This window comes from Numida meleagris, chromosome 2, assembly GCF_002078875.1.
Source record: "Numida meleagris isolate 19003 breed g44 Domestic line chromosome 2, NumMel1.0, whole genome shotgun sequence".
NCBI classification, from domain to species: Eukaryota; Metazoa; Chordata; class Aves; order Galliformes; family Numididae; genus Numida; species Numida meleagris.
In genome coordinates, this window is record NC_034410.1 from 47,935,302 (window position 1) to 47,954,502 (window position 19,201).

Consider the following 19,201-nt stretch of genomic DNA (forward strand, 5'->3'; position numbering starts at 1 on the left):
CTTGTCATGAAGATAAGACAACAGCATTCCCATAATTGCGCTAAAGTTGCATGAAAAAAAAAATATGGGACTTTTATAGACCCCTAATTTTGTATTTCTTTTTCCTTCCAGATCTTAATTCGGTGTTTATCTTATCGTTTTTGCTAAAACCAAACCTGCAATGTGTTACAGTCATTACCTGTGCCTTCCTTTTTATCCAAACACTGAATAAACTCCATCCTGAAGAAGTGAATTCCAACTCTGAATGCATTTTTAAAAGTTTATTTCAGTTGCATTCTGCTAACTGTATAGGTTACTACACGACTATATGTAAAAAATAACATACACTACCGTGGAATAAATGAGATCTTGACTAAACTAAGTCAATGGCAAAACTCCCAGTGACTTCAGTGAGGCCAAGATCTCACCTTTATCTTGTTGATCAAAACAATTATATCACTGTTCAAAAGGACAAGACTGCTGTGCTAGCCAAGAATTTCTTAACACAACCTGTCATGCACAGTCTTAATTGTATATACCTTTTTCCTTCTACCAACATAAACTATTGACTTGCCAAAAATATTACAACTGAAGAAAACAGCATACGCAAAAAGATCTTTCAACTTAGCAGAAAGCCAGATAGCCCAAAGCTTTCCTGCATATAAACCTCACTGCTGGTCTGCAAATGAATAATTATCACTTCCTTTCTACTCGTTACCAACCACTGATGCTCACACCTGCTGAAGTGGCCAGCCTGCACTAGGAAATGTTTGACCCCATGTTTTGTTGGTTTTGCAGTCACATTGCAGAAAGCTATTTTTCAGCGAACCACAAAACGCATACTTGAAGGAGTATCTTCTACATAGCATGGACCCACATTAAGAGTAGTCTAACCATGAAAAGTACAACTAAGCAGCACTTAAATTTCTATACCACATTTGTAATACACTCTGTAACAATATTAACCAAAATGACATCATGTATATGCGATTCAATAGCCAGAAAGAATCAAGTTATCTACATAAAAATCAATTTTACATTACACTAGAATAAAACTCTGCTTTTAATGTGCCGCAAAACTGACCTAAAACAAAGGTTCTTTTTGGCAGAAAGATACCAGTAGTTTATACTCAAAAATGTTTGTGAAATTAGTTTTAAGAAGGCTGCTGAACAAGCACTTTTCTCTCCATAACTAATAATATGACATAAACAAAATTTGTTAATTTGTTCTCCTCAGACTAGACTAACTAATTTTGTCAATATAGTACCTTTCTAAGGAGAAACAGAAGTTGTTTTTTTGCCATGGGCACCGTAAAAATCTTTCTCAATTTTAGAAGGACTTTTAGCTCAAAGTTCACTGGATTTTCCTAAGTTCCCACAATCCTACTATCTATAACATGCAATATGGCCCTTGTTAGGTCAGGACATCTAATTATTCTATCCTAGATTCCGGTTTGACTCAACCTTATATTGCTGCATAGCATTTCCTTCTTCTCAGCAGTTTACAGTAGAAAGTAATCAGACTTGGCGTATCTATCAATTTACTCCATTAACTTCAATCACCTGATGAACTCCCAACTGTAACATTATTGCCTGCTTTATCAATCAATTCAAATGAGAATGTCAGGTGACAATTTCATTTAAGCATCCTGGGACAGCACACCATTGGGGTACTTAATCACTACTTTGGTTACAAAGAATCCTCTCCATTTCAGCGAAGATAAAAAACAACAAAAGTTGTCAATTCATAGATATTTAAATTGATTTTAAGATCATTTAGTCAGACTTTACTCTGCAATACCCTCCACAAGTTCCAGTATACAATTCAAGAATCCATTTATTTCTAAGCTGCTTTCAAGAATACCACCAGCAATTCTTTTCACTAGAAAATATCCTGGTTTGATTGAAAATTTTATTTGGAAGTAAGTGCTAGAATACACACATGCTTATTGGTGCTCTGATTCAGTTTTAAGATAATCATGAAAGATTTCTCAGTAGAGCTATAAAATTTAATACTGTTCAGCACCACATAACTTACATTAAGAAAGATTGTTCATAATATTTACTACCCACCAGTTCTACTATTTCTGTTCAGCCACCCATCTGAATTAAGGCATCCTTTGTCAACCACATACATCAGACCCTCTCTTTGATCTATAATGATAAATGTAAGAGCTGAATAAGTGTTCTTTGAAATCTACAGTGTAACACAGCTGCTTATTGTTACATAGAATATGGCATGTCATTAAAATGGAAACTCAATTAATACAGTGGAACTTCCCACTAATCATATCTCAACTTATAAGGAATACCACTTTGGGTGATATCTGTAATTTACAGTTAACTAGTTTTACTGAAGTGGAAAAAAAAGCCAAGCTTTGGTTAAAGTCTGAATTAATTAAAGTACATCTTTCATTAAAAGACAGAGAGATACTGGCAGTGCACTTTGCTGTGGTATTTGCATACTTACAACACACAGCAGACACCCAAGAGAGATGCTTCCTACCATGTTAATCATGTGAAACTTATCAAGTCCGCTTTTTTGTTTTAATTTTTTACCAGTTTGCAGGACATTTATAAAACCCTACAAGAAACTAATCTGCATTGTCTACTTAACTAAGTATTATTTTTCTTAGTGTTTTAGCAGAAGGTGAGCTAAATCTTTGTTTCAAAGCAACTGTATGAAAACAATCTTTGCAATTCAAGTTTAAGTAGCTTTTCATTTTTGCTTACTCCCCCTTACTACTGCTGTTTGTGGTTCAGTGAATGAAACAATTCAAGTGGAAAAAAAAGAAATTATTTTAAAGAATTTTCACATCTGCCAGTGTTATGAAGCACCTTATGTTTGATTTCATTACATTTTCCAGCTGAAATACCAGATGAAAGTGTTAGAGCCAGGTGAATCTGAATAAACACAGGGGCAAGGGAAATGTGAATTTATGAACCTTGGCTTACCCCATGAACACTGGCTGAACCATCCACACCAATTTCATGAGCAGACTCTCACCAGCTGACTGTTCACAAAGCAAAGTGATACAGACAAATATGACTGGTCTTCAAAAATGCTACAGTTCTTCAAAAATTTAAGGAAAAAGACTGAAAATTCAATACAGATGATGCACAACTTTGTAATATTTGGGTATTCAGATTCAGGACAAGGTGAGCTCTTTTCTCCCTGAGAAAAGTCATCAAGACAATTCACAGTGTCACTACTGAGGAACTTTACTGCAGCCAGATCTGCATTCTATCCGTGCTAGAAGTATCACTCAGAAATAAAAAGGGAAATTGAAAGAGATTCTACACCTCATTGAGTGCCATCCATAACACATGACGTTCCCTTAAAGTGCCAGGTTGATAAGAAAAGGTATGCTCGCAGAGGCACAGGCTGTGTCCCATGCTCTCTAAAACCCAGCCTGTTCAACCACATCGACAGCTGAGTGCACTGATCCAGACTCCTAGATGCAGTGAAATCCACCCTGCATTGCCAGATGGATCTCCCTGCATTGTATGTTCTCTGAAGCTCAAGCGCTCCCTCTCAAAGAGGTGTAGTTAACCTCAGGGATTTACTCTTCTAATTGCAGTGTATTTTTCCATCATAGCAAAAAATTATCGTTTATTAGGACAGACAGTCCTGACTCTGAAACTCACAACCCAAGAAAATTTTAGCTGAACTTCCAATAAGATCCACATTTTAAGCTTTGTTATCATGTATTTATACTTTTCCAAAATAATTCTTCCAGTATGGAATTTGTCATGCTTAGACTAAGACTCAAGGCTTTAAATATTAAAGACAATCTTTTACCTACTAAGGTTGTAAGACCTTAAAAACTATTTTTTTCTTTTTCAAAAAACCATTGGGAACTTTCCTGTGTGCAATTCAAAACCAGCTGTACTTTGCAAGTGTAAACTTTCCAAGTGCCTGGCTCTCTGCAGATTTTTGGCAAATCTATTTGAAACGTTGAAAACTAGGGGCCTGAGCCAAAGCTTACTGAAGTCCATGGAAAAACTCCCAGAGATTTCATCAGGATTTGGATTAGGCCCTGAAAGAATCCAAAGTAATTGAAAAATCAGATCTGCATCTACAAAATATGTAATTTTCACTAGGTTTAAAATTGCTAGACTCCATTATGGTAATGTAGAAGAGCAAATACGTTGTAATAGGTGTTAGAGATTCTTGCACCACTACTTTACCACAGGCTTCTGCAGCTTTTTACACGTTACTTACAATCCCTGCACGACGAAAACGATGAAATCAGTCACGCACAAACATTTTCATTTCATTCTAAAAAGACCTGAACACAGCAGAAAAACATTAATATCATTATAGCTCAAGTGTTTTTTTTAATTCAGGACCAAGTAAAATACGGACTAAGAGTATCCCTTCAAAAGCTGTAGACCAAGTACAGCGATAAAAAAAAGTCATGCAAATAAACTAATTCCAGGCACACTTGCTCTGAACAGCTCAGAATTATGTAATACAACCAATTTCAGTTAATATTTATCTAGTTTATGACAACAGAAGAGAAGAATCAGGTTTACTCAAACTAAACGTGTCAGAAAACAAAGAAAAGAAGCAAATGTAAAGTGATCAAGCGGTGGTGCTTGAGACAATGGTCACCTGACATACGTTGATGAACACCTCTGCTGACTAAAGGATGTCACTTCCAATCAGAGGAAACTGAATAAGACATTAACCTTGACATATTCTGGCTTGAGTTATATATGATGCTGTGCCTCACCCCTCTGTTCTGAATCTCTCCCAGTACCATTCTGTGGAAGAATCTCCTTTGTCATGGCTGTACTAAAAAAAGTAGGCATCTAGTACAATTTTGTGGTAGTTCTTCAGGGACTGAAAAAGAGAACACTATCTAAATGACAGAGCTAATCATGCTTGCGAATGACTACAGCTCATGTGTGAACACTGAAGCGTTCTTTATCATACAGGTCCTCAAAACATCACAGAAATATAAAACTTGAAGGAGCCAAGGAAAATGTGTCAAGCAGAAATCCATACTATGACTGGGCATATAAGACAGATTCTACAATAGTAGCATATACTAAATCAAAGGATTAATATATAATTAGTATTAGGCTTTATTTTAAAATAAATTACATCAAGTTACAGCCTTTTAAAATAACTATCTAGAGCTTTTTGTTTGTTTTACTTACTAGCATTGAATCTTCTGAAATGAAAGGCCAGAGCCTGCAAACTTCCTATTTTTGCAACACACAGCTTTTTTGTATCTTCGGACATTTAACTACTTAGATCAGATTTCAGAAATGTAATTCTGCTTATGGTCTCTCAAGGACAAAGAATACAGAATATAAAGTACAATGATAAATGTGATCATTAGGGGAAATTATTTCAACTGACAATTTTTTTTTTTCCACCAAAAGCTTACCTCAATATTATGAATCTTTTGTGACCACTTATAGTTAAGTAGGACATATTAAAATGTAATGGATTTCAATGCAAAGAGTCAGCAGTAGGACTATACACACCAAGGCACTAATGTGTTGATCCGAGCCGTACTTAGATGAGGCAAGCTGGAATTGCAACACTGCCAACTAAATTTCATAGTATAACAAATGAATGAATCCCAAATCTCAAGCAGGATTTCTTTTTTATTCATTATGTATGACATTTTCCTCTTTAAATTATTCATTTTTTAAAAAATGTTGTTGATTTAGCCTCCTTACTCTTTGTACTCCTTCATTCTGTGGTTTTTGCCAGCTGAAATATCAATTGAGGAGGGGAGATTTTCCCAACAATATAATAAAAATTTCTCACAACCCTGCATACAAAAATCCGTCTTGCTACCCTTCCATCTTATTTTGCTTCTTTTCACACTAAAAGAAAAATAATTTTTAAAAATAATTTCAATGTTTTACCACTGTTTATGCAACCTCTGAAAATTAACAACTTGAAAAAAATCAATTACCACAGTCAAGCAAGCATGACTTGCATTGACTAAATTGAAGACCGCATCACACATTCTTCCTCATTCTCTTCCCTTGCCTATGATCAAATTTCCTAGATCATACCAAATGATATAAGTATAGGCTGCAAGGTAAACTGGCTTATGAATATCCAGTAATCTGTAACTCGTCCTTTAGTAATAATACACCTAATAACAAATGTAGGTAGGTGCTACAGCACAAGGCTGAAAGGCATTACGCTTGAGTTCTGTTAATACAGATGTTACTGGCTCACGACATGAACCTGGGCGTGCCACTTAACTTCTGTATAGTTCAATTTTCCATTTCATAGAATTAAATTACCAAAGTTAGTAAAACAATGGAAATAAAAGTTTCAAAGAGTAAAGTTACAATGGAAATTAGTTATAAGGAGCAACACTCCACATCAGAGAGCCAAACGACGTTTCTGGCTCCACCAAGCTGTTCTTAAGCTTTTCTTGAGCAACCAGAAAATCTTGTTGCTGTAAGCACTCCCAAAATTCTCCCTAATGACTCGCTACTCCCTTTCCTTTTCACTAAATCAGCTTTATGAGGCAAGGGACATATTTGACTTTCAAAAATAGAACCCCAATAATTCGTTTTAAATGTCCAATATTACTACTTGCTTATTTCTATGCTTTTAAATTAAGATAGAATTGTTCATCACAAACAGCCAATTAACTTCTTCCAAAATATTTTAAAAGTAGAGAACTAGAAGTCATGCTAAACTTGCACTACTGTATCACGTTGCATTTTATGCCATATCAAGTCTCATTATTAGCTGGCATGACACAATACAGCAGAAGTACATGGCAATGCTATGGGCTATTAAGAGCTATGGCAACATTGTTCTTACTGTGATTCTTATGTGATTATTACCTGCGCTTGCAAATAGATGGAGAGCAGAATGTTATGAGCTCAACAGCTGAACCATGCAGAACCACACAAATTGGATACAGAAGCACAGAATGATCATGCTGTTTAAAGATTTAGTCTGTTATGTCTTCGTCAAACCTTCCCAGAATTTCATTGCCCGATAGACTCATGTTAGTACCTCAGGGTTTTCTCTAAAATAACTGCTTTGGGCCACTGAGACTGACAGTTAAGCAGGAAAATGGTCTTCCTATCCCTTTATTGCTACCTCACACAGTCAGAGGCATTTATCATGAGCCACCTGAGGGTGTACAGTTACTTGCCCTGACTACCACAGTGAAGAAACTGTATATAGTTGCATGGACATCAAAGGGTATAGTATGGGAAGGAAAGCAATGAAGTGTAATGCAGAGAGGAGAAATGCAAAAAAGAAGGAATTATGATAATTTAGGAAAAGAGCCTGAACAAAGAAGAGCCATACTGGTGAGAAGGAACCTTACTAGAAGGAAGACCTACAGAGAGTAGATAAAAAGTACACATTTCACCCAATGTTTCTGTCTGCCCTTATAAAGGTAGAGAAAATAAGGGAAGTTTAATACAGTGATGATTGTCCTGTTTTAGTTTCAATGCAAGTAAATGATCTTTGATAGGGAGAGAAGCAAACACTAGTAGAACTGCTGCAATACACAGCTTCTTCTCACAGAGAAACCTTGGCAAAAAAAAAGAGCAAAAAATATCTAATTGTTACAATGCAAACGTACATGAATTTTCAGATTAGATATGCTTGCACATGAGAATTTTGAGTGTTTTAGAGAATTAAGGGTAATGAATGTGATATTTTAGCGGTAGTCACATTCAGATACTCATTTCAACCAAAAAAAGTTTATATATCCAGCAAATGTAAGAAACATGCCATCTTTCTGATTAAATGCAGAATTCAGTCTTTCAGTAACATCAATTTTTAATTTCTTAATAAATTATTAAGAATTATTAATTATTATTAATTCTTAATAAATGACCCAGTTCTTGGGAGAATCAGCCTTCCAAGACACTAAATTTATCAACCTATATGATTTTAAGGAAACTAGAAAAGGTAAGTTAGAATTTCTTTGCAACATTTAAAGTGACTTAATTTCATGTTCAAGTGCTTGCTCAAATGAACCAATATAAATGGATTGACGTAGTGATTTATAGGTGTGCCTACAAAATCTCAGGGTACATTTAAGGAAGAAGTGCCCTCAACAAATTGACTTTCAAGTAGACATAGGCACTTCTATTAATGTTTAGATTCCTGTGATCATAGGTAGATACAAATGTGTTCTAGGTAACTCCCAAGGCACTTTCATAAATATTACTCTGCATCATGAAGTAGTGGAAACAGGCAAGGAGCACTGTGAAAATTATGAGTAAAAGGTTGGATCTGATTTGGATAATGACAAAATTTCCACTGACCTCAGTGGACTACTAGTTCCATCAATCAGTACTGACCAATATTTAACTGATATTCTCCTCGTGTGTAGTAGCACATCAACAGAGGGTTCCTTATGGAATATGGCATATGTCGCTGCATCCTAGTATTCCCACCCAAGAAATGACTTTAAATACATTCTGGGACCCTATGTATACATAACATGTTAAAAAAATAAAACAGTATTTGAAGTTAGTACTTACTCATTCATAATCTGAATGATAGAATCATAATTATACAAAGCAGTTAACACCAAATTGAACCTTTATAAACTCCTTGCAGAATAAAATTATAATCAACTTGATAAGTTAAGTAAGTGCAGTGAAAATGAGTCTAAAAAATGCTATGAAAATGAAATGCAAAGTCAAGTGTATACCACCACGCTGAGGAAACTAACATCATAAATAAAAGAGCAAAACGGGAAGCAGTTGTTTAGACAATTAATATGTATGAAAAGGGTCTGGAAATAGAGGTAGAGCAGAGTATAGCAGCATATATTACTTTAAGAGAGTGAGAGACAGATGGAAGAGTATTCCATTTTGAAAACAAAAGGAAAATCATCCTGAAAGAGACTGAATTTGGTCACAATTAGTATGAAAAAAAAGTTTCTGAAGGGATATAGTAACACCATTCCAAAGCTTAAAAGCTTATAAAGAACATAATTAATTGCCACTTTGTCATGGTTTTATGATTTTTTGTTATCAGTATTCCACATCATAACATCATGTAGTGCACTGGGAGTTAAAGAGTTAATGCTCCAGTTCCACGGACTACTGATTTCCAGGTACTTGGTTCTCAGAAAAGAAGAACTACATACCCCAAAGGACTCTGTGTTCAGAGGGAAAGATAAAACTCCTGGTAAGTCACAAGACGCTCTCTTTTTTTCTCTGCCTGGGAGTGCATGTTCCCCCGCCATCCTGCCTTCACCTCTTAGAGTGTGGCCATCGGTTTCAGACAGTCTCTCGTTTTATTTGATTTATTAGCCTCTACGCCAATTATATTGTGTTATCTTGCATTCCAATATCATATGTAGTAAATTAACTTTCCTCCTCAGATCACTGCCGCCCATCTCTCATCTCCCTAACTTACCCTTCTCCCTTCCCCTTTCCCGGGGCATGGGCCTGTGGGTCCCCTGCCCCATTAGCCACAAATCCGGGCCGAAGCAGCCTGTAAACAATCAACACCCCTTCCCGCCCTTCTTCGGGCCAGTGGGTCTGTGGGCCTGCTGTGCCCCTGTCACAGACACAGATAGATCTAGAGAACTCCGTGGCACAATTTTGCCCTCAGTATTCACAAAAAACAGTTTGATCTGCAGAAAAGCAAATGTAAATAAAATACTATGAAAGCCTTCCTACAAGAACAATTAAACAATCACATAGGCTATCAAAAAAATTTTTCAAACTTCTTAGGATGTTTATGAATTTGAATAACCTCTGTCAAGGATATTCTAGATACTCCATTGCAACACAGAAGAGAGCTAGATGGGCAGCTGGTGTGTTTTCTAACTCTACCTTCATATGAATCTTGAATAGTACACCAACAGAATACTACTTGCAAATCCTATTTCCTGGATGCAGAATATTCCTACATTTCCTTATCATTTCAGTTCTGAAGATTCAGTCAACCTGAAAAAAACAACCATCATTGGCATTCTACACATTTCATTGATGATGTACTCAGTAACTGATTTTAATTTTAAATAACAGTTTCTCCAGTGCTTCTATTATATTAGTCTAAATAAGTAATCCTGCTAAAGCACAATGCAAAGATCCCCTAAGCAAACCAAAACAGAAAAAAAAAGATTGAACGCCACTTAGAAAAATGAAATAATAAAATATATATATAATAAAATAAAATTGAAGAAAAATGATTGTTTAAAGAAAAATAATGTCCTAGTTTAAAAATTACATACATGGACGAAGTACTAAATTGATACTACAGAAACTACTAGAGGAAAAAAAAAAACTGAAGAGTAGTTGCGGGATACACAAAATATGGGTGAGGCAAATACTGCAAACAGAGCTCCAATCAGACACAGACTTAAAGAACTCTTCAAACATCCGCAGCTGACATACTTTAAGGTTCTCAAAACAATCTTGAAAAATACATGGGCATCATAAGAGGCCTCTAAAATCTATAGAATTAATTTGTTGCGGGTAATCAGGATTTATGCTATGAATTCTTACACTCATTAAACTCAATACATGACAGTCTGGGTGGTCTACAATACCTTTCCTCCAGACTCCCCTGGCTTGGACCCACATGTGGATTGGCACCATTCCCCAAGACCCTCGCCCTTCCCCTCATCCACATGTCTATTTACTGCCAAAGGCAACACAGTGCATGATATAGTCTGGTGTGTCTTGCAGTTACTTATTATCACATTTAGCCAATTATTCTGATAAACTTATAAGAAGTTAATGATGCTTATAAGAACATTTTATGTACTGGAAAACTATCATGCCCCTCTTCCATTTTTCCTATTCCCCTAAGTAGAAATAAAAAAAAAAACAACTAATTACAATTTTTATTCTCTTTCCTGAATTCTACTCATCTAAGTTTTTCCTAAATCATGTTTCTCAGTCATTTCAACTAAATCTTCCTCACAACAAGCAGGAATCATTAAAGTTATAAAACTACATCCCAAAGCCAGAATTTTACTTTAATAAGACGGTGTTACTGACTTGTAATATAGAATGGCTTGGATTGGAAGGAACCTTAAAAATCATCTAGTTCCAACCCCCCCGCCATGGGCAGGGCTGCCACCCACTAGATCAGATTGTCCAGGTCCTCATCCAACCTGGTCTTGAATGCCTCCAAGGATGGGGCATCTACAGCTTCCCTGAGCAACCTGTTCATGCCCATGCTATCAATAAAAAAATTCCTCCTAACATCTAACCTAAATCTCCCCTCCTTTAGTTTAAAACCATTCCCCCTAGTCTGTGCATATAAAAGGTTGGTCTCCATCTTATTTATAATCTCCCTTGAAATATTCAAAGGTTGTAATGAGGTCTCCCCCAAGCCTTCTCCAGGCTAAACAAGCCCAGCTCCCTCAGCATGTAGGTGCTCCAGCCCTCTGATCATTCTCTTGGTCCTTCTCTGGACCCACTCCAACAGTTCACATTTTTTGTGTTCTGGGGGCACCTGACCTAGATGTACTACCTCACATGGGGCCTCCCAAGGGCAGAGTAGATTGGGACAATCACCTTCCTTGCCCTGCTGGACAGTCCAGTATACAGTTGGTTTTCAGGGTTGCACACACACACTGCTGGCTCACATTAAGCTTTTCATCCGCCAGAAACCTAAAGTCCTTCTCTGCAGGGCTGCTCTCAAAGCTTCTCCCAGTCTGTACACACATCAGGGACTGTCCTGACCCAGGTGCAGAACCTTGTACTTGGACTTGTCTGATTTCATTAGGTTCACATGGGCCCACTCCTCAAGCCTGTCCGTGTGCCTCTGGACAGCCTCCCTTCCTTCTGCACTATCAACTGCACCACTCAGCCTGCAGTCATCTGCAAACTTGCTGTGGGTACGCTCAATCCCACTGTCTATATTGTTGATTCATGCATGCCCTGACTGTCTTCTGCAGGGAATCCTTCATTCCACAGATTCGGCTGTTCTGGAAAACAGAAGGCTTGCAGGCGCATCTGAAAACTGCCCTCTTCCACTCTTTGAGGAGAGGAAGGGGAACAATCACCACAGTAAAACATGTAATATTACTCAACGTTTTATTATTCTTACTGACTACAACCTTCAGTGCATTTTCACTAACACCCATAAAAGCAGCATTAACCAATTTAGGAAGCCATACGTACTTTTGAGTAGGCATCTGTATTATTTGCAGATCTATATTAACTTCTATTTACTTCAGACAAAATAAAGAGTAACTGACAATCTCAATCAGAATCAGACAGTCTATATTATTTTTTGAGATACATATGGCCTGGCGTCTTTCAAATATTTCTTTAGTAAACATTACATTTAACAGGTACAGTCTACATTCAACGCAGGAGACTCAATATGTTTATGTGAGGATCTGGAGCTTGTTACTCCTCAAGGAAGAACAACCAGGTCTAGCTTCAGAATTTAATGCAACAGTAGTATGGCAATCAAGTGCTTGAAGAAAGATTGACTATATAAATAAAAAGTTGTTCCTGAGCAGCAGCAGCACTATAGTTTTCAAAACTGTCCTAATAGAAGTATCATGTGTTATGTTACACATTGATAGCTACCACTTCTCTGTCCTATGCTCCATCACGAAGTACAGACTGGCCCACAGAACTTGCTGAAGTTTCTCACTGAGCTGGGGACCCAAAGCAGTTATCAGCAAAGTGAGAGACACAGGTACTACAAATGACGTTAGCTGCCACTGTTCATAGCCACATCCTACAGCATATCTAAGACACTAATATCATAAGAAACTGATGGAGATTTGTTGCTCTAAGTTGCATCCAACCACAAGTTTCAAGCAGACAGACATCAACTACCCTTCTTTTGTCCTCTGATGCTGTCACTCCATCACAGGAAGTCACCAGATTGGTCAGGCACAATTTGCCATTGGTGAAGCCATGCTGGCTGTCTCAGATCACCTCCTCATTTTGAATGTGCCTTAACATAGCTTCCAGGGGGATCTGTTCCATGGTCTTCCCAGGCATGTAGGTGAGGCTCACCAGCCTGTAGTTCCCTGGGTCTTCCTTTCTCCTTTCTTAAAAACCGAAGTAATGTTTCCCTACTTCCAGTCACCAGGGACTTCACCTGACAGCCACAACATTTCAAATACGATGGAGAGCTGTTCTGCAAACACATCAGTCAGCTCATTCAGAACCCCGGGATGCATGTTGTTTGGCCACATAGACTTGTACACGTTCGGTCTCATTAGGTCTTCTTGAACTTGCTTTTTGCTTACAGTGGGAGAGATTTATCTCCCCCAGCCCCTGCCTAGAAGTTCATGGATAAGAGAAACCTGGGAATCCTCACCTCAGTCAGGATTCACTGATCCTCAGTGAAGATGGAGGCAAAGAACATTTTGAGTACCTCAGCCTTCTCCATGCCCATTGTTGCTAGTTCTCCCTTCTTATTTATCCAGAGGGGGTACGCTCTCCTTGGCCTCTCTCTTCTGAGAAATGTACGTGTAGAATCCCTCCTTCTTATTCTTTGCATCCCTTGTCAAGTTCAGTTCCATCTTTGCCTTAGCACACATCTAGATAGCAACGCTTAATTCTTCCCAGGGCATATGTTCAAGCTTCTACTGTCTGTGCATTTCTTTATTACATGCGTTTGACCAGGAGGTCCTTGTTCAGCCATGCCAGTATCCTGACTTCCTTGCTTAATTTCTTACATGTGGGGATGGAGAGGTGTTGCACTCTAAGATGTCCTTAAAGAGCTGCCAGCTCTGCTCAGTTCCTCCCTCCCTAAGGACAAGTTCCCAAGGGATCTCTGACATTCATATAACTGTTTACTAGTACCACAATTGGAGAAACTATTCTAGTACTTGTCACTGCTGCCTTTTTTTTTTGTTTTTATTATGGTCTCCTTTAGTAGAAAACAATGGGTTTGGTACTTTTTTAAGTTTAATCTTTACGTAAGCAATGTGGAAGGCATGACCAGATTGCTTTCTCAGAGTAAGATTTTTCCAAATTTGTGTACAAACTTTCAAAACTTTGCTCTTGTAGGAAAAGAGCAGAGTCATTACCAAAATGAACACTCCTCCAGTTTCAATAGGACTAGTAAATTGAACAGACAGAACTGAATTTACTTATTAAATCATTTCCTCCTTAGCTTTGGAGGAGAAAGATGAGTAGCAGCTATTGACACCTTTTCAAAATTCTTAGGAGAAACAATGGCTATAAAGTCTTTTGCGAGTTCAACAAATGAAATACACAACATACATTTTAGACTTGCAAAGAAATCCTGAAAAATATGTAAAACTAATTTAATATTTATTCTGGTTCACTTCTTCACTTCATGCGGTTATCAGTCCACTTCCAGATATGGGCACAGTGTAACAATAAAGAGAAGTTAATTAAGTAGAAGAGTTTCTGCTGTTGCTCAATCCTCAGCCATCAAAACATTTAGATTACCATGTGCAAAGAATGGCTGCACAGAATAATAACAAGTATTTGTAAATGAGCTGCTGAAACATTGCACAGGTCATTCAGATTATCTTAAAGAGGAATTAAATTATTCTTTGAAAGGCAAGACAACGAAGTATAAGAAATTAAAATTCTGTCCTAACTCCAAACTTAATCAAAATCAACACCTATAAAAATACAAAACAATTTTAAGCATGAAGTGTGTGTTACTTTTCCCTACATATGTGAAAACTGTTGTAGATGAAGGAAGTCATTGAGTCCAAAGAACATAGTGAGATTATGTGCTTTAGGAGACTATGAGGCTGAATGAGTTTCCTACCTAAACAGAGAGCTGGAAAAATACTGTGTAGCCAAGTCAGCAGGAGTACCTGGTGTTATTAAAAGAAAAGAAACAGGAAGAAAATGTCTTGCAGCCTAACAGAAGATGCTAGCTTTCAGAATCTAAGAAGTAGAACAAAAGTAATTTCGCTCCCAGTGTTAACTAAAAAGAAGTAATGTATAAAGAAATGGAGATGAATAACATTTTTTAAAAATGTAACTCCATGATTTTCATTTTAAACATTGTGCAATACTGAAATCTTCTCTAAGTTCCTTTTCTAATTGAGAAATATACTTCAAGATTAGTTTGATCTTTAACTTCAGGAATCATCTACCCAACTGCCACCTCCTAAACGTGCACATTTTTATATTGACTATTTCATATTTTAACATATGCATGTCATAAAGTTCGTAATACAACTAAAATAAATCTCAATCAAAAAAACTAGGATTTAAGAAAATGGGATTTCTCAGTCCTCACTTTTTCATCACATATGTTAGAAATGCACATGTTCACTTTAATTGAAAAGTTTAAATACCTTATCCTTTTTTATTTTTAGAGTATCAAGATGACCCTATGGGATACATTTGCTCCATAACTATGCATGCGCTCTAGGAAGAGTTACATGTGATCAAACTGGGATAATAATATAATCTTAAATCAAAGTTTTATCTAGCTCATTCTATTAGTTTGCAAGACAACCAATGTTTGGTTTCCACAACCAGTGAAAATTAAACTCCAAACACAATCAAGTGTTCATCATTTTTAATTTTTTTACATACATGTTCTGAATTATGAACATAAAGTTCACGCCTTACCTGGCACAACAGCGGTTTGTTGAGTGGCTGTGTCGGTGCTCAAAGAAAGTCGACCACCTTTGGCCAATCTATCACAGAATAGGCTGATGTTCTTCTTAAGTCTGGTAGTATCTTTGGGCATGCTTAACTGGCTGCTAAGAGTCAGGGCTTGTTCCTTAGAGCTCTTTGACAAGCAAGTTCTTAGCAAGAAAGAAATGGCAGAATCCACAGTTTCTTCCCATCCCTGGATTAAAGATCAGGAAATAAAATTAAATGAGATGAAGTATAATATGATATAGCATGTTAAACACAAAGTAACAAAAAAAATGACTATGGGTTTTCAAATAATATTGATAAGTAAAATATAATTTGGGCATTAACAAAAGTCATAGCCATCTGTCCCTTCAGCTGGTACAGATGAAAAATTCCCTAGCAAGCCAGAAGGGGGAAAAATATTTCTAATACTATTCAGAGATAAATAGACTTTAAATAATAGTACATGGACAGTTGAGACAGATAATGGTTAAATTTAGCATTTGTATTAAAACAGTGGGAAAACAGAAGTCCCTGAATACAACATCTAGAATTCAGAATAGGATTAAGATACAAATACAAACATAATGCTTTTTTTATAACATCATACAGAAGATGCGTTATGTTTGGTATACGTTCTTCCACAAAATAAAGCATTTACCCACATAGCACCCAGTAGGAAAAAAAAAATGTTGTCAAGTACACTGGTAAGACTAAACAGTTATATGTACTTCACCCTGGCCAAAACACACACTAGTCTTTATAAACAGGGTCCTGAAAATGTGCTATATTTGTATTAAAAATTTACATTTTGCAGAGGAACTGGATCAACTAGAGGGGTTTTCTTACTGAACATTTGCCTTTCCTGACTTTGAAACAGTAACAACATTAACCTGTTGTTAAATCTGGAAGTTTCCACCCCCAAAATATGCAAATTAGTATAATCATGCCAGTCAGTCAACGCTGTGATAGCTTAACATTTTTCATATATTCTAGAGAGAGTCCATTGGAGTGTAATCCATCCACCAACCTGTGGTGGTGACAGGAAATAATCCATTCTGCAGTCAATTTAAAGAGGTTAATGAGCTGGTAAATGCTGTCTACATTCCCACATACTGGGCAATGAAACTTAATATGTACAAAGCATCAAAAACAGTCAAGCCAGGTTCTCCTAACTATACAAGTCATGAAAAGTAAGACAACATAAACATAAGAATCTTGAATTTCACTAAAAGTGAAAGAAGCACATGGTAAACTAGTGTCAGCATACAGTTGCTGAGAAACTGGCCAATAATATTTCTCCAAATAAATTACAAAAAAATGCATGCAAAAGGAGCATTTAAATAAGGAGATTGAAATACAAACTAATGGAAGTCAGGAAATTAAAAGTGGCTGGTATTCTGTCCCTGGCTCCCACAGGTATGTTTCACTTTGTACTGTAGCCTTAACATTTTCCAACCCTCATTCTTGTATGTAATTTCCACGTAAAATTATTTTTTTAGCAGACAATAAAACTATCTCCTCCAATTCAAGGACTGTTTCGCCTATTAAGTCCAGTCAATTTCAAAGCAGCCTTTATGATTAGTAAGAGAATACACAAGAGTGATGTCTGCATGAAAAAAATCTTGACAGAAACTTTAAGTGACTTCATACAACTAAGAATTAATGGTTTCAAGTAAGACTGCATGTCAGAATTCTTGGTGCAAGAATAGGGAGAACTGAAGCAACAAGAAAGCTTCTTCAACACTTATGTGTTAAAAATGAATAAAGATGTTTGAAAGTACAGGTGGTCTAGTCTGTAGCACACTGAAGAGTGATGCTATAGCCATAGTTGTAATATTCAGTACTGGCTTTTGGAGCATCCCTCACAGATTTGTGATAATAGCAGAACTATAACTTCATTAGTATATATATCCCTTGCATGCCATTTATATTACTACTAAGGTTTCTCAGGGCAGCTGAATACAACAGTAAGTATACATTCAACCTCACTTTGATAGAAGCTTTAATTCAGAGCACATGGGGTATGCTAAGAAAATTTAAAGGGGTTACCATTTGCCGGAACATGAAGAAACCTCTAAAATAATGTTCCATGCTTGGTAAATTGGTTATTTTAAAAGTCTAGACAGTAAAACTGCATATGAGAATTCATGCTGCAGATAAATTGTCAGGCTGTAGAAACCATACTAATCCACTGACACAATATGCAAGGAAAGGCACAGCACTATAGCCTCCCACTTGGCTGCAAGGGTCAGGATTTTCACTGTTCTTAAGATGAATGAGATATGTATACATGTGGAGAAGCGTGAGACAGAGTCTAACTGTAGCCCGACTTGATAGTTTTACTCCTATATTTATGGATACTTCACAGATCTATACAATATAGCTGCCTAAAAGCATGATTTTCTTAATTTTTTAGATTCTCCATCTATAACGTCATTCACAGATCACTGCAAGTTCCAAATGTGAAAGATGAAGTTGGTTGGACGGTTGCAGCCCAAGTGTTGGGGTCAACATATCTATGCCCAGATAGAGGCCTGTAACAAGTGGCATCCTCCAGAACTTTGTCCTAGTACCAGGGCTCTTACACCTCTTTATCAATGACCAGGACAGTTGGATTGAGTGCACTCTCAGCAAGTTTATTGGTGACACCAAGCTGAGTAGCGCAGTTGATACAATAGAAGGAAGGGAGGCAATTCAAACGGACCCTGGACAGGCTTAAAAAGTGGGCCCAAGTGAACCTAATGAGGTCAACAAGTAAAAGGTGCTGCACCTGGGTGAAGGCAATCTCAGATATAGGCTAGGAGAAGAACTCACTGAGAGCAGCCCTGCAAAGAAGGACTTGCAGGTACTGGGGGGCAAAAAGCTGGATATGAGCCAGCAGTGTGTGCCTGCAGCCCAGATGGCCAACAGTATCCTGGGCTGCATTAAAAGAGGGGTGGCCGGCAGAGAGAACGAGGTGATTGTCTCCCTCTACTCTGCCCATCTGGAATAATGCATTCGGGCCTGGAGCAGAAGGGCTATGAAGATGACTGGGGGGCTTGAGCAGCTCCCCTATGAGGACAAGCTGAGAGAGCTGGGGTTCTTCAGCCTGGAGAAGAGAAGGCTCCAGGGGGACATTATAGTGGCCTTCCGGTACCTGAAGGGGGCCTACAGAAAAGCCAGGGAGGGACTTTTTAGAAGGGCATGTAGCAATAGAAGGGGAAATAGTTTTAAACTAGAAGAGGGTAGATTTAGACTAAATATTTGGAAGAAATTCTTTACTGTGAGGGTCATGAGACACTGGAACAGGTTGCCCAGCGAGGTTGCGGATGACCCTCTCCCTGGAAGCATTCTAGGCCAGGCTAGATGGGGCTTTGAGCAACCTGGTGTAGTGGGAGATGTCCCTGCCTCACGCAGAGGGGTTGGAACTTCCAACCCAAACCATTTTATGATTTTATGATTCTATGATCAGAGGGCTAGAGTACCTCTTACAAAGACAGGCTGAGGGAACTGGGCTTGTTCAAGATAGAGAAGGCTGCAGTGAGTCCTCATTGCTACTTAGAGAGCGGTGAGGTGCCAGAACAGGTTGCCCAGAGAAGGTAAGCATCTCCAGATACGGGGCATCCAGAAGGCCCCTACCAGCCTGATGTAGTGAGTGGCAATCCTGCCCACACCAGGGAAGTTGGAATTAGATGATCTT

General features: G+C 37.6%; 1 protein-coding gene across 8 annotated transcripts in view; it reads right to left on the reverse strand.

Annotated features, from left to right (window-relative positions):
• Nucleotides 1-19,201, reverse strand: part of BBS9 (Bardet-Biedl syndrome 9) — a 295,333-nt gene that overhangs the window by 131,122 nt on the left and 145,010 nt on the right. For all 8 annotated transcript variants that reach the window (XM_021385807.1, XM_021385806.1, XM_021385811.1 and 5 more), the window contains one exon: nucleotides 15,508-15,730. In XM_021385807.1, the coding sequence (XP_021241482.1) occupies nucleotides 15,508-15,730 (223 nt within the window). The remainder of the gene's footprint in view (nucleotides 1-15,507; nucleotides 15,731-19,201) is intronic.